General features: G+C 38.8%; 1 protein-coding gene across 2 annotated transcripts in view; it reads right to left on the reverse strand.

Annotated features, from left to right (window-relative positions):
- uxs1 (UDP-glucuronate decarboxylase 1) overlaps positions 1-16521 on the reverse strand; it is an 89926-nt gene that overhangs the window by 63484 nt on the left and 9921 nt on the right. For both annotated transcript variants that reach the window (XM_081369280.1, XM_081369281.1), the window contains one exon: positions 493-520. In XM_081369280.1, coding sequence (XP_081225406.1) covers positions 493-520 — 28 coding nt within the window. The remainder of the gene's footprint in view (positions 1-492; positions 521-16521) is intronic.

The raw sequence follows: 16521 nt of genomic DNA on the forward strand, positions 1-16521 counted from the left end.
GGCTAATTTGCATATTCATAGAACCGTGTATTCTAAATGAAGCAAGTGTGTAGAGTTACAATCAAGCTATTTTAAGGCATGAACAAAAAAAAAACTTTTTAATGTCATTTTTATGACCGAAGATGAGTTTTAAGGAATAAAATGATTAACTACAGGGGGACTTTAATGGTCAATATTGGCGCTTGTTGCCAGCCATCACAAAATAGAAAAAAGAAGACACAGTGTGTACTTATCACACAAAATCATGTCGAATGAATTGACAGACAGAAGCAAGACACTAGCTGCACCTGAAAAAAGATATCCTGCCAGTGTGGGTTTTTTTGGGATTCTGTAATAGACATCCCGTCGACACACAAGTATGCAGGAAGTGCATCTGTGCAGAACGATTGGTATATCTGACATCTTCTGGATTTTTCAACATTTACAGAAGAGCTCAATTTTTTAGCAGCAGACTGAGCTTGCAAATACAAGAACAAAATATATCATAATTACCTCATATTTGTGTAGGTTCCCCAGACAGCTAAAAGAAGAAGACATGAGACATCAGTACCAAACCTATAACATTGATTCTCAATACACAAAGACACATTTTTACATTCATACCCATTACAACATTGTTAATAAATACACAGTCAAGCTGTTAAGGCCGGGACACACCAAGTCGACGGTCTAGCAATGTCAGGCCGTTTTTGAGCGCCGGTCGGCTATTTTGGGCCAATTCCGCATTTTGAATGAGTGTAGGGCCGTCGGTGAGAGAAAGAACTCTGATTGGCTGTTCAGCTTCGAGAACGAGTCTTGTCGCCTTGAGTATTTTTTACATCGGCTTGGTGTGTCCCGGGCTTTAGACCCTTAAGCAGGTGCTAATAAGTCTTTTCAGGGGAAAAGTGAAAATATGTGTTATCAAAATACAGTTCATGTCCAATATTTATAGCAGAGAGTACATGCAAGTGAAAATGTTTGTTTAAAGGGTCATGAACCCCCCTATTTTAGCACAGTTTAGTTCTCACCGCAGTTTTAAAAAAATGCTACAAAAACAAAAAACTGGCCGTGTTAAGCTGCGAAGTGGAGAGGAAAAGGGGGAGACAGACAACACAACGCATTCTGAATCCGTTTTTTTTTTTTTTGCTCTCACTGAGTTAAAAGCATCAAAGGTCCCCCCACATATATGTGCTGCAATTCACCACTGCACAGATCAAGATGAACAAATATATTAAACAAAGGTTTTGTAAGCTCACAGTAAAATACACCCTATGATTCAAACGCACACATAGGCTAAATGCACAGCCGTTTGCTTTTACACTCTACATCGATAATATTTGAATGTAGCAGTTTTTAAAAGTTTTTCAGCATTTATATGCCGTTTGATCGGTTACACCAAGCTCTAAAGATGCCACGCAGAAACTCTTACAAAATGAAAACAAACACTCGACACTTGAAATTCATGAAAGCATCTCTACTATTCACGATGATCTCACAGTTTGAAGCGTCTACAGGGAAAGCAACACATGCTGGCGTGAAAAATATGTCTCTCATAGGATAAGAACACGCAGTCTAATGAATAATTATCGCTGATGTACTATAATGTGGCACAAGGTAGATTTTAAACCCAGAAGATGAAAATAGCTCAAAAGCTCAAAATTAACCAGTTTTCTCCTGCAATTAATTAACTGATGCTAACATTGTCTTTTATAATGTGCAACACATACACACCTGTTAAAATCTCAAACAAGTAGTTTAGTGCTTTATGGGCCTTTAAAGATGCAAGGAGTGGTGGTTGTGGCGCAATGGATAAGACACATGCCTTTGGTGTGAGAGACCCGGGTTCGAATCCACTGTGAGACACCAATGTGTCCCTGAGCAAGACACTTAACCCCTAGTCCAGAGGCGTGCGACCTCTGACATATATAGCAATTGTAAGTCGCTTTGGATAAAAGCGTCAGCTAAATGAATAAATGTAAATGTAAGGAGAGGCAGTTTTTAAGTCAAGTCTGCTCCAATCTCAAAGGCAATACGAACAAACGCACTCACATAAATGATATAGCCTAATAAAAGTTCAACATCTATTAACAATATTAACATGATATATGTAATGATCACAATCAAGTACCTCTTTAAGATCGGGACGGGCAATGACGGGCCGTTTCTGTGCGTTGGTTGGCTTAGTTTTTCGGTGTGTTCAGCACCGTTGGCTCTAGGCAATCAATAAACTATCTAATCAAAGTACAAGCATGTAGAAAAAAATAATCTGAATTGGGTATGTGAGGTCCAACCTTAATAAATAAATCATTATTATTATTACATTAATAATATAAACATCTGCCCTTTACTCATTCGTCTCTAGAACATGCACAAGGATACATATCGCAAAGACAATTTACTCACACCTGCCAATACACATCAAACAGCTGAGTAGGAATTGAGCAAGAGAAAATCACAACCATAAATAACAAACCATCCTCCCTGCACACTTGCCCCAGGTGAGTTTCGTCAACAGCAGATAACTGTTCTTTGTTTCAAACGAGGGGGTGAACTTGATCAAAAAAAAAAGAAAAAAAAGAAAAAGACAGAGTACGATAGAAGAGGAATCTAAGGCAAAAGGTGAGTGTAAACCGAAAACATGCTCTCCAGAAGAGAGTTGGAGAGGTAATTATGCAAATCCCTGTGTTTCCAATCTGGCCAGTTCTTTCCCAGAGGCCTTGCTGCTGTCACCGCAAATTCCTGGGTGTAGCGTGATTTACGGCAGGCTGTTTTGTGCATGGCCAGCTTGCTGTGTGCCACCTGATGCCATGCCAATGCAAATATGAAAGGCAAAAAAAATAATCTGAATCACACAATCTATTTGAGGGGGGTAGAACCAGAAACCTGATTGGGAGACTGTTTCAATCGACGAGGAAAATTGTTGTAATGCAACTGTTTTCTACTTTTGTGTTCCTCAGAAGAAACTAATACAGGTTTGGAATGACATGACAGATTTTTAAAATAGTAGCATTTTTAGCATTTTGTAGCAAGGGCGCCGCCATCTTGCAATACGACAACCTGTGACGTCACGGGATTGGTTGTCTTGCCTGAGTTCAATAGATACATCAATAGAGAGACAGTTAAAGACAGACAGTGGAGGACAGACAGTGAAAGATGGAAACTGGAAAGCCACAGGGCATCAGAAGACGGCAAAGGACAAAAAGAGTCCATTTTCATAAACTTCCGCTGAAACGAAGGACGGTACTGCTTTGCTTATCAATAAACATTCAGACACGTCCCATGGCCTCAAGATTTCCGTAGTCAAACTTGGATATAAAATATGTTGCCAAAATGACTGTCCAAAATTAAAATGAACCTCTAGCATTATAAACACCCATTTGTCATTCCAAAACATACAGAGAAGCTGATGTAAACAGCAAAATAAATGTTTCTTACCGTGATTCCATGTTTGCCTATCTGGACACCATATGTTGGATAATTCCAGTGGATAATATCCAATTTTATCATTTTGCATTGTGTGCAATGTTTTTTTTTACTTTTTCCCTTCTCTTCCTGGAGTCCTGAACTTTTTTTATCAGCATATTGCCTTGCAAATAGCACTGGAGCCCTCTATTAAATGCTTCCATGAAATGTTCTCATCAAATTTATGTTTAAGTACAACTGCTGAAGAAAATGGAATTGAATCCAAATTGTAGGTTCATGGTGAAAGTAGACATTAGGGCTTTTCACATTGCGCTTAACCCCGGGTTATCGTCTTTCTTAACCCTGCTTTTAACCCTGGGTAAAGGAACATTTCACACTTGTAATTTAAAAGGTAGGTTAGCACCACTTTTTAACCAGGGTTATGAAACCTGCTCTTGCTCTGCATTGCAGTGCCAAACTTGTACAGTGTGAAATGATGCAGTGTTAAGAATGTTAAGACTAGATGCTTAGCAACCAACCACCAATCATGTGCCTTATATTCACGTCTTGGGCAGTCACGGAAACAATGCGTGATGCATATAAACAGTCGTTTCTGCGTTTGATAGGAAAAAATGGCAAATGACGATGGCAAACGCGACAATGGTTTCATTTTTCATACCTTTATAGTTCAAAAAGTTAATTCAGAAAAAACCTTGATCGTACAGTCATCAATGTGTAATATGAGGACGTGCAGAGCCTTTATGTAAACAGGTCACATGCAGTGTCTGTCCAGTCAGTGACACTGGTGCATATGCAAATAAAGACATTAACCCAGGAATGTACAGTGTGAAACGTCACCTTGTAAAAGCCCAGGATTCGTTTTTAACTCTAGGTAAATTTTGAAAAGTGCGAAACGTAAAGCAAGATAACCCAGGATTCCATTTACCCGGGGTTTAGAATGACCCAGGATAGACTATTTCAAGTGTAAAGAGCCCTATTCTTATGATGACTGATTGTACGAATGAAGAAAGAATGCAAAAATGCAATTTTTCAATATATATATATATATATTTATTAAAATTTGAATATATTATTATATATACACTTTGAAGGTTTCCAGATCAAAAAGTGTTAAGAAAACAAAATTAAAAAAAAGAGTTACACAATGTCTCAAATGACCAAAAAAAAAAACCCATTGAAAACACAAACAATACCTAGGAGATGGCTGCTAAAGTTCATTTCATACTTTAATTTGATTTCACCAAAAAGAGTAACTTGAGTCACAAAACGTCTCAAAACAAATGAAGTTCTTTTCTTTTTTGTAGAAAGTATTCAATTTCAACAAAAGAGAAGGGGGGGGGGGACAAGAAAGAAAATAATTACAACACACAACAATTGACTCACTCGTTGTGTGTGTACGTACAGTGGGGAGAACAAGTATTTGATACACTGCCGATTTTGCAGGTTTACCCACTTACAAAGCATGTAGAGGTCTGTAATGTTTATCATAGGTACTCTTTAATTGTGAGTGACAGAATCTAAAACAAAAATCCAGAAAAACACATTGTATGATTTTTAAGTAATTAATTACCATTTTATTGCATGACATAAGTATTTGATACATCAGAAAAGCAGAACTTAATATTTGGTTTTATTTGCAATTACAGAGATCATACGTTTCCTGTAGTTCTAGACCAGGTTTGCACACACTGCAGCAGAGATTTCGGCTCACTCCTCCATACAGACCTTCTCCAGATCCTTCAGGCTGTCACTGGGCAATACGGACTTTCAGCTCCCTCCAAAGATTTTCTATTGGGTTCAGGTCTGGAGACTGGCTAGGCCACTCCAGGACCTTGAGATGCTTCTTACGGAGCCACTGCTTAGTTGCCCTGGCTGTGTGTTTCGGGTCGTTGTCATGCTGGAAGACCCAGCCACGACCCATCTTCAATGCTCTTACTGAGGGAAGGAGGTTGTTGGCCAAGATCTCGCGATACATGGCATGGTACGGTGCAGTTGTCCTGTCCCCTTTGCAGAAAAGCATCCCCAAAGAATGATGTTTCGTCCTCCATGCTTCACGGTTGGGATGGTGTTCTTGGGGTTGTACTCATCCTTCTTCTTCCTCCAAACACGGCGAGTGGAGTTTAGACCAAAAAGCTCTATTTTTGTCTCATCAGACCACATGACCTTCTCCCATTCCTCCTCTGGATCATCCAGATGGTCATTGGCAAACTTCAGACGGGCCTGGACATGCGCTGGCTTGAGCAGGGGGACCTTGTGTGCGCTGCAGGATTTTAATCCATGACGGCGTAGTGTGTTACTAATGGTGGTCCCAGCTCTCTTCAGGTCATTGACCAGGTCCTGCCGTGTAGTTCTGGGCTGATCCCTCACCTTCCTCATGATCATTGATGCCCCACGAGGAGAGATCTTGCATGGTTGGTGCCCCAGAACGAGGGAGATTGACCGTCATCTTGAACTTCTTCCATTTTCTAATAATTGCACCAACAGTTGTTGCCTTCTCACCAAACTGCTTGCCTATTGTCCTGTAGCCCATCCCAGCCCTGTGCAAGTCTACAATTGTCCTTACACAGCTCTCTGGTCTTGGCCATTGTGGAGAGGTTGGTGTCTGTTTGATTGAGTGAGTGGACAGGTGTCTTTTATACAGGTAACGAGTTCAAACAGGTGCAGTTAATACAGGTAATGAGTGGAAAACAGGAGGGCTTCTTAAAGAAAAACTAACAGGTCTGTGAGAACCGGAATTCTTACTGGTTGGTAGGTGATCAAATACTTATGTCATGCAATAAAATGCAAATTAATTAATTAAAAAATCATTCTGGATTTTTGTTTTAGATTCCGTCTCTCACAGTTGAAGTGTACCTATGATAAAAATTACAGACCTCTACATGCTTTGTAAGTAGGAAAACCTGCAAAATCGGCAGTGTGTCAAATACTTGTTCTCCCCACTGTATGTATGTATGTATGTGTGTGAGTGTTGACTGCGTGAAGGAGGCTGAGTTGCGGCCACACCACAGAACCTTCAGGGCCTGGAAAAGAGTTTGGAAACATGGCGTGGGGTTAAAGGGACACTTCACCCATTTGCATTAAGCTTTGCATTGTTAGAAATCCAGTCATTCTATTGAATGGTCGTGCAACACTCTCTCATTTTCCCCTGAGATGGGAGAAATCTGTTATTTACCTCTTACACTTCCTCCTACAATGACGCAAAAATCGTCATTTTGCGTCATTGTAGGAGGAAGTGTAAGAGGGGGGGGATTTCTGTTGAGACTACAAGCACTAGTTCCTCATCTTTCCCAGGGGGTGGGACCCGCTCACGCTACAGACCTATTACAGATCAGTGGGTGGGACTTTACGCTCTGAAACTGAAAGCAATATCCTCCATCTTGTTTGAAGCTAAGCTAACAGGCGCTGTGGAGACAGAATGATGTAAAGTTATGACAATAGCGGAGGAGAGTGCTCCATATGATATAGACTAGATGAAGAGGATTTCGGGAGTCTGATGCTTGAATCAGGTGTCTGTGGCTACCTTTACAAGCCGCATTATAGCGAAGAGCAGCCGAGGCAGAAGACCTGCCTGCCGCGGACGAGGAGCCCGGACTGGCTCGGGTTAGGGCGGACCGGTGGCGCCGGTGATCTCACTATGCAACTACGAACCGCTACGAACACAGAGATAGAGTCCGTCTGCGGCAAAGAATTTCAACGATGACAATTTCTCCTGGACGAAATCTTTGAATCAGACGTTTGTGTTGTGAACAAGTTTCCTAGTTTCGCACCGCATAATGTTCTGACTGAACATCCAGGTAGGCTACCATGCAATAATTCACCTTTTCGAAAGAAATACAAACGAGGAGTAATACACTAATGAGTTCGCCAACTAACTAGACATTTTGTGTGAATGTGAAATTAATTTCAAGCTCTGGTGGTAGCTAGACTTGTAGACGGAAGAGTGATTTCTCTTATAGGCAGATATGCGCTTTCTGGATTAGTGGGAGTGGCTTGCGGAGCTGTGCAATGTGGTGCATTGTGGGAGTTGTTGTCTTTCATACAAATGCGTCCTGAAGTTATTTTTTGTCTTTTCTCGGTCACAAAGGCACCAAATTCAAAATTTCTTTTACATTTCGACTACATATATGACCCACTTTAAATAAAAAGCAATGTTCAAATGGGTGAAATGCCCCTTTAAAAGATGATGAACATCAGTGTTAATACCTGTGGCAGGTGAAACAGGTTGGAGTTATGTTGCACCAGGCAGACGAACCGTGCAGAGCTCAATTTCTCTGTCACTTTGCGATCGCACCCAGTCAGTGCACACAGAAAGTCCAGCAACAAATAACAGCGACTGGCCTTCAGGCAGCATGTGTCCCACTTAAATAACCTGCACTTTTTGATTCTCTCTCTCTTTTATATAATTTGCCCTTTACTTCCTCATTGGTTTCGGCCCATTTGGAAAAGTGAAAGAGACTGTATGGATTTTGTCCATATCGCAACAACTTTTAGAAATTAAAGTTTCTGAAAGTGAACAGGAAATAAAATAATAAAGACTTTAAATGCCCAATTAAATCTGGTCAAGTCCTTAGTTGTAGAGGCTGAATTATTTTTAGTGCTGCCAGTAAGTGGGCGTGAAAATTTTGTTTTGGGGCAGGTAGGCAGCAGCGTAGGACTAGTTTGTCAAGGTCACTCTCACTCTCTTTGTGAACCTGGGGCCTCTTTAGGGATCAAAAAAAAAAAAAAAAACTGGAACAGTCATTTCTCAAAGTAGCATTCCACATGACCCAAATTCATCTTTCTGAATTTCTCCACCCTGGTTTTGGGGTCTCTAGTGATGCTCGGACTACATAATATGTGTAAGTGATTGCAGTTATGTGTCTAAAGTCTTGGCTGAGTATTAACTAAAGCTCAGGTTAATGAATGTATTACTGTTAGGGGTGTGACGGTTAGTCGCCTATATGACTCACGGTTATATAGGCGACTAACCGTCACACCCCTAACAGTAATACATTCATTAACCTGAGCTTTAGTTAATACTCAGCCAAGACTTTAGACACGGTTTTGGCTTGATAGTTGAACACCGTCATTAGAACTCTATAACCGCCAAAACAGTGTTATTAAAATATTTTTTACAAACATTTTTGATCATAGAAAATGTTTAAATACTAATTAAAAACAATTGTTAACAGTCTGTGTTATTAATGGTCTACGTTGTTTCCAACTGTATTTGATTCTTTGCCAAGTACCCCTGACCAATCGCCAATCATTTGAGATAGAAATAAAACTATGATATAGTGATGTGCCATCATTATGAGATTTATTAAACAAATGAAAAACATTTGCAATAATAAACATTAGCAATAAACATTTGCAATAATAAACAACGTATCATTACCGATAACTGATCGTGCAGTTTAATTACCCCTTGACTGGCCCCAAACATGTTTGATAAAAGAAACATATACAGTGTTTATATATATATGATGTGTATTACATTTTAGCTCAAAACCAATTGTAAAAAAAGATAGGATCATAAGATGCTAAATATATCGGGAGACATGGTTTTTACCACTTAATGAAGTTTTCTTTAGTAAATCGTCAGACATGATTTTTACCACTTTATTAAGTTTTGCTTTGTAGAAAGCCTTTCTTTAAAGCGAATTTTGTTTTGTACAAATTGTATCTTAATTTTAATAAATGTTTCATCAACCAATTGCATGTATTTAATAAATAAAAAGCAAATATTGCAGACAATATAATAACCGTGACATGGAGGCGCCGGTGTGCCGCGTTCACTTGCATTGCATTGTGAACTAGAGCGCATCTCATCGTAAATGAATGAAACTCAGCGTAGGCCTATGCCTCATTCATTAGCATTAAATATCTTTGCTGCACCCTTTCTAGAAGAGACAAGGGCTTTCTTGCGGCTCGCATCAGCAGAGCATTGCATCGTCCATAGACCGCAAAACAATCAGCGGATGGCGGGCGGGTGTGGCTTTGAAATCTGGTCAAAAAACGTTGGTGCGGATGATGAGTTTTGTGATGCGGTTGCGGATGAAATAATACCCCATCCGCGTATCTCTATTGATAACAACATTGAACACTACACAAACATTAATTTATTTTTTTTAATTTAGGTGATCAAGTAGCTAATCAGTGTCTGCTCGTTTATTCAAACTAAGTTGTCCTATAACAGACAAACATCGCAACAGGCAATTAGGGGAGGGATTTTGTCTTGCCAGGTGTGAAACAAATATTCATATTCATTCATATTCAATATTCATGATCATTAACATCTTCTTGCATACAGCCTTTCTGACACAAAACATTTCTTACAAATCTGAAATCATTGTTTTATGTGAATGAGCAGGATGATTTTCACATTGTTTTGAAGCAAAAAAATCAAGGCTACAAGATCCAGTTTTCAAAAGTCTTGTGAACAAATATTCAATATGGGTTTTGTTGCCTTATTTCAGTGACTTAAAAAAAAAAAAAAATTCAAAAAAATTTTTTTCTCAAAACTACAATATTTTACACATTATCGTAGCAGAGATTGTACTGCATACAGTGTAATCAAACTTTAGCCATGAAAATGTTATAAGTAACAAAAATAAGCACAAATGTCAGGATGAAACATCTCCAGGGCCCAGAAAATACCTCTGACCCCATAGGGTTAATATCAATTAAAAACCCCAATGATGAGTGTCCACAAATTTTAGTACAGCATAAAATAATGGAAAAGCCTGAGAACTACTGATCTAAATAATGTAAGATGTATCACTTATAATTAATATAACATCATTAAATATACCATTCTATAATCAGACCATTAACTGTGAGCGGCGCAGTTTCATCTAGTACATAGTCAAACACACATGACATGGATCATGGTATGCTATGCGTGGGGGATAAAATATATGCATCGCGATGCGGACGATTCTGAATCGAATCACAAATGCAAATATCAATTTTCAAATCTTAATTGATAATGTAATGTTGACGGAACGCAAAAGGCGCCTGGACAGTCTGTGGTGTTCAGCTGTGCACATAACAGCAACGCATGACAATCTTACAGATATCTCTGAGCTTCCAGAAAAACCAACCATCAAAATCATCCCTGTAATTAATCTCACACCAATTCCTGCAGAAACTGAATGTTTTAGTGAAACAAGCAGCCAGGCAGACACTGAGATCCTGTCCAATTCCTCTCTGGATAGAAGTTCTCAGTGGCCAGATATATTTAACATTACGAAATTTTCTGTTGATGTCGAGTATCGACTTCGTCAAGGTAACCTGCTGTATCTGAAGGATGGAATGGAACAAATCTGAAAGTAATGAAAGAGATAAAGCATGATATTCTTGAGAAGCTGGCTGAGACCATGGATAAATTTAAAGCATATCCAACAAAGGAATTTGAAGCTGTTGCAAAAGCCTTAGTACAATCACACCCATGTCTGAAAGAGCAAGGCTCATCCTCTGGTTGGGAAGGATGGAAAAACAGTTTAAATTATAGGAACAAAATGCGGCAGCTGGGTCGACTTGAAGTCACTGTGAATGGAGGTATACGTGGGAGGCACACTACAGATGACAACCCTCCCAACAAAGACATCAAGAAGCCAAAGAAAGGGGAAATACATTTCTTAGCTGAAAACCTGAAAGGAGTTTGTCAGGTCCTTGTCAATGAAATGAAAAAGAAAAAGACAAATAGATCCCTTGTTAAGAAACACATGGACATGACGTTTGCACAGAAAAGTTGTCAATGAAAAGCCTGACATCAGCAAGATGGTTCTTCGATGGCCATCTCTGTTTACAGAAAGCCAGGTAAGTTTTTGTTTTTTAACTTGAGTATTTGAATAAACATATATGTATAAATGAAAATGGGTATTTATGACCACTTATGTCACAAACTGTGACTGAAATCATGAAGCATTGTGGTCATAGATGTGGTGACGGTAAGCCATATGGTTTGCTATGTTTTATTTGACCTTTATTTAGGTTTATTATGAGTTCAACAGAGTGGTGGGGAAAAATCTCGGAGAGAACTTCTTTGATTCACTTGATCATTACTCTCCAAATCTGATGGAAATCTCCAGGAAGAAGAAAGGTCTCGCCGGCCAGCTTTTAGCTTTTAGGTCAGACAAAGGTGGGTTTACTTGTCTACATCAGTCTTGTCTCTCCTCTTTCCTCTGGACTTTTTTTCTTTCTTTTTCTTTCCATTTTTAAATCTCAAAAAAAAATTTCTCTCCTGTCCTCTCCACTATACTCTTCCACTTTTCTTGTTTCATCTTTTTTCCTTTACCCCTCCGTTCTCTCCCTTTTCTCTCCTCTCTCCTTTCCTGTTTGTCATCTTGTCTTGCCCTGTTCTTTATTACCCAAAATCTGACAAATTTGGGGAAAGGTCAGTAATTTGGTTCATACATGCGAGCATCCCTAACAAACTTCAATATCTTCCAGACCACAAAGCCAACAGATGTTAGGTCCCTTTGCCTTCGTGGACTGCATTTTGGGGGATGACCCTTCTGCATTCTTTAAGACCTGCTCTGTAAGTTATTAATAGGCTTTAAATGTTACTGGTACCATTAATGTGGCCTGTGTGCGAATCATTTAATCAGTATCTCCCAGACTTTTATTTTCAGTATTTTTAACATTTTTGAATATCTGTAATGATGGTTAATGATATGAAAAACTGAAAATATTTGTCTACAAAAGTAAAATAGGCTCAAAATAAAATATTTTTTTTCTGCAGTTTAAAGGATTAGTTAACCCAGAAATAAAAATTATGTCATTAATTACCGTCATGTCCTACTAAACCTGTAAGACTTTTGTTCATCTTCCAAACACAAATGAAGATCTTTTTAATGAAATCTGAGGGCTTTCTGTTTGTCCCTTCAGTGACAGTCTACACAACTACCACTTCCAAGCCCTAGAAAGGTTATAAAGACATCATTAAAGTAATCCATGTGACTCCAGTGGTTTAACCATGCGTAATGGTGCTCTTGTGAATGTGCATTGGAGATATACTTTTTTTTTTTTTGGTGCACACCAAGCATTCACATTGCTTCATAAAATTTAGGTTAAACCACTGGAGTTATATGGATTACTTTAATGAGGTCTTTACTACCTTTATAGATCTTGAAAGTGATAGTTTTGCAGACTGTCAATGGAGGGACAGAAAACACAAAAAAGATCTTGATTTGTGTTCTGAAGATGAACGAAAGTCTTACAGGTTTGGAATGACATGAGGGTGAGTAATTAATGACAGAATTTTAATTTCTGCGTGAACGAAGCCTTTAAGTACAACTGAAAGTAATACCTTTTACCAATGTCTTTTGAGTTTGAAGGACAATGCTACCATAAATGGATTTATACATTACAAGTATTGGTAGCAAAACAGCAGTGAATGTGGCTTGGCAGCTAACCAAAAAAGTTTGTGCACAACTGGGGCTGAAAGTGTGTAAAATATCCAGTTAACGAAGAACTCGTTTAAGACTGGTATTGTTTTTTTTAAATGCATTTCAGTGTAGTTTACATTGTATGGTGATTTTCATTTTTAGCTGGATATACTAATGATTGAATTTTAGTTGACAACACAGTATTATCTAACTGGCATGATAATGTCTTGTCAATCTGTTTCTTTGTTAGGATGTCAATGACAAGGACTCGTACCACCAAATTCCATTGGGAATCCTCTGCCTGGATTCAGAAAGTCCACAGCTAAACCCTTTCAGAGTGCACATCATCTTGGAAGGGAGCTTAGTGATGGAACTGGAAAACCTGCCCCAGGCCTTCTGTCTTCTCTTCGGACTCATTTATGCCCTGCACTTGGACTATCCGAAGTACATGAAAAACACTTTCCACTTCATCCAGCAGGTATTTCTTAACTTGGGAAAGGGTGAGCGGACACCTAAAATTCAATCTTTAAAAAATCTGGCAGTTACAGTGTAACGGGGCTTCCTCTACACAAGACATCTGAATGTCTACTTTTTCTTTTTTTTTTTATTGTTACTTTTTAATATTCACTGTACTGTGAAAAAAAAGCCCCAGGTTACATTTTGTCCAAGAAATGACATGCTACTATAAAGTTTGGTTATTCAAACCAAAGTTTTTTGTTTTGATGTAGGTCCGTAGTTCTGCCTTCTGATCTTAGAAACTTTGCACTCACTACGTTTACAAGCTGTCAATATTCGGGTTATGGTCGGGTTAAGGTCACTATTTGGGTTTCTGAAACATTCGGAATAACCCGTTTACATGCGTGAGCAGAGAGAGTTACTCCTGTATACATGGAATTTGTAATCAATTGGCATATCCCGATGTAAACGGCGACGCACGGTTAGCGTCTGGATGTACGGACAACCTTAAGACGCAATATGCGTCATTTCCGATTCTTCTTCCTGTATCCAAAGACAACAACAACAGCAGCAGCACACGGATAATGAATAGTTCGGGGCAGATAGCGATCGCCTTTGTTTGCTCTTTCCCCCTCGCTCCAAAAGTGTGGTGCTGTGCTGCGTCTCGCCATGTTTACCTCTACTTCTTGTTTACTTCCGGTATACTGCACGCGGGGTTTTGTATGCGCCGTCTCTACTCAAAAGACCAAGATTCCTTGCGAATAGAACATGCGCAGAACACAAATCAATGTTCCTTTTGATGGGGATATGCCGATACGCGTTTACATGACCAAATATTCGGGTTAGAAAAGGGGTACCCCAGGGAACATATCCGGGTTTTTAAAAACCGGGATATGAGCATATTCGGGTTTTTACCGGTGTTTACATGGCCGTGCGCGACCGGGTTATTGCTAATATCCCGGTTTTGAACGGGTTATTGGCTGCATGTAAACGTAGTCACTGTTGCACTTTGAAAATAACATGTTTCCTCACACTGATAGTTTAGCAGACTATATCTGCAGGATGTACAATTTGGCAAATAATTGTACAGGTCCCCTGAAAAAGAAAAGCAGGTAAATCTTGGGACTCTAAGAAAATGTGTTGTTCAAGTGAAGATCATAACTTTTGTTTTTGAAAGAATGTAAGTGAATGCAAACTATGTTAATGTTATCTGTATACATATACAGTTGTTTTATGGAAAAAAAAATCTCTGAATTGTTCACACATTTTGCCTCTTTCAAGCATTTTTTTAAAGATTATTAACTCTACTTGTTTCTGAGTAGAGACACTCTTATTACTTATAAGTTTGAAACCTCTTAAACTTGAGGATGATCAATGATGTTTCTTCACTGTGTGTTGTATATTGAAATGAAAAGATTTCAATTGAAATAAAAAGAGGGGAAAAAATGTTCTAATGTTGTTTGCTTGCTTTTTTTAATTTAAGTTAAGTTTACTCAAGTTATCAAGTACACATTACTTTTTTTTTTTAGGGCAACCAGTTCACTCCAATTTTTTAGGTATCTGGGCTAGTACATTGAACTTAAACTATGTGTAATAACTGCAAAGTAATTGATATTACAAAACATTTTAAGTTAAATTAACTTGAATTTTTAAGTTACCATTACTTAATTTTTTTAAGGCAACCAGTTTGCTCCATTTTTTTAAGTAGATTCAACTTGTCCAGGATAACAGTGTATAAGCTCTTCAAGAGTTCTCAGCTGGTCAAAATACCATCATATGCAGACTAAGCACATACAACGAGCACATTTAGCCCAGTACACTGAATGTTTGAATGTTCGGTATGTTCCGTCGTGTAAGAATTGAGAAATTAGGAGATGCCGGACAGTCTGGTTGAAGAGCGACCAAACCCTGAGAGGACAAAGGACCTCTCTGGAAATTAACATTTGAACTCCCCCTCGTGCACTATCGAGACGAAAGTCTCACCTCTGAGTCATCCTAATCTACATCTCTTTCCCTCACCCCCCCTCTCCTTCCCCCCCATGCGAAGATCACCAAAAACTCACTCAAGAATATATAGTTGAATGTGAATGATATAACATCGAGTATTATACATATTTAATATCATTTGAAATGTTTCAGGGTGACTGGTACAAATGTCTCATTTCCAAATAAGTAAAACAAAAGGTAATAAGGTTTTTAATAGTTTAGGGATAACTGGCACACAAGGAGGGGTTGGTCTCAAGACAAATGGTCTCCCTACACCCAAAGGTGTCAACTCTGAATGCAAATTCAGATGTTTCCGTGTGAAAGGTTCTGGCTATATAATGAAATGCAGCAGGGGATTCGGGGCCTTCTGTTACTCAGATGAGCCCATGATGTTGAAGGACCTCAAAGAATTCAGCATCATGTATTTCCTAATGTCGGGTTCACATCTCTTCTCTTTAATCCAGAGCTTTTGATGTTTTGTATTGATTATCTTTGAATTGATTCTGAAATTGGCATGATACATTTACCTAACATAATCAATTGTTACATGTCTTTGACATTATTTTCATTAAAGAGTTAAAAAGAAGTGTCAAACATTCGCTCACATTTAATGATGCACAGATATCATTAAAACCTTTTCATTATGGCACAGGTGTCAAACTCAGTTCCTGGAGGGCCACAGCCCTACAGAGTTTTGTTCCAACCCTGCTTCAACACACACACACCTGCAGTTTTCAAATAAGCCTGAAGGACTTGATTAGCTGATCAGATGTGTTTAATTAGGGTTGAAGCTAAACTCTGCAGGGCTGTGGCCCTCCAGGAACTGAGTTTGACACCCCTGATTTATGGAGTCAGATGAAATAACGAGAGAATACATAGTCAAATGTATTCCATTTAATCAAAAAATACTCTGCCTCGAGAAAAGACAGTAACACGTAAAGACCTTCCGCGATGGTCGGATGCCGGCTTTGGGCTGATCGAGGGCAAGCTTACAGTCGCGAAATACGTACAGGTTGTGAACATCCCTGTGCTTTTAGGTTAGGTATCTTTAGGTTCTGTGTTAAAATGCTATGTGCACGCTAAGCGGAACAGGACTAAATGTTTTTTAGGAGGGTCTGGACAAAACGAACAGGGCTACAAGTGTGAAAACACCCTACAAGCTCTGTTTCACTTGAAGAAATTGTGACAAAAAAAATTGACTCTGTAAAGTAGAATACTTCACAAAATAAGAATAATAAAATGATTTATAAAAAGCAAACCTCTGTTATGCAACTCTTTGTTTCCCAAAATCTTTGTTTTAAAA

Source organism: Scardinius erythrophthalmus (assembly GCF_964197995.2).
Source record: "Scardinius erythrophthalmus genome assembly, chromosome: 6".
Taxonomy (NCBI): domain Eukaryota; kingdom Metazoa; phylum Chordata; class Actinopteri; order Cypriniformes; family Leuciscidae; genus Scardinius; species Scardinius erythrophthalmus.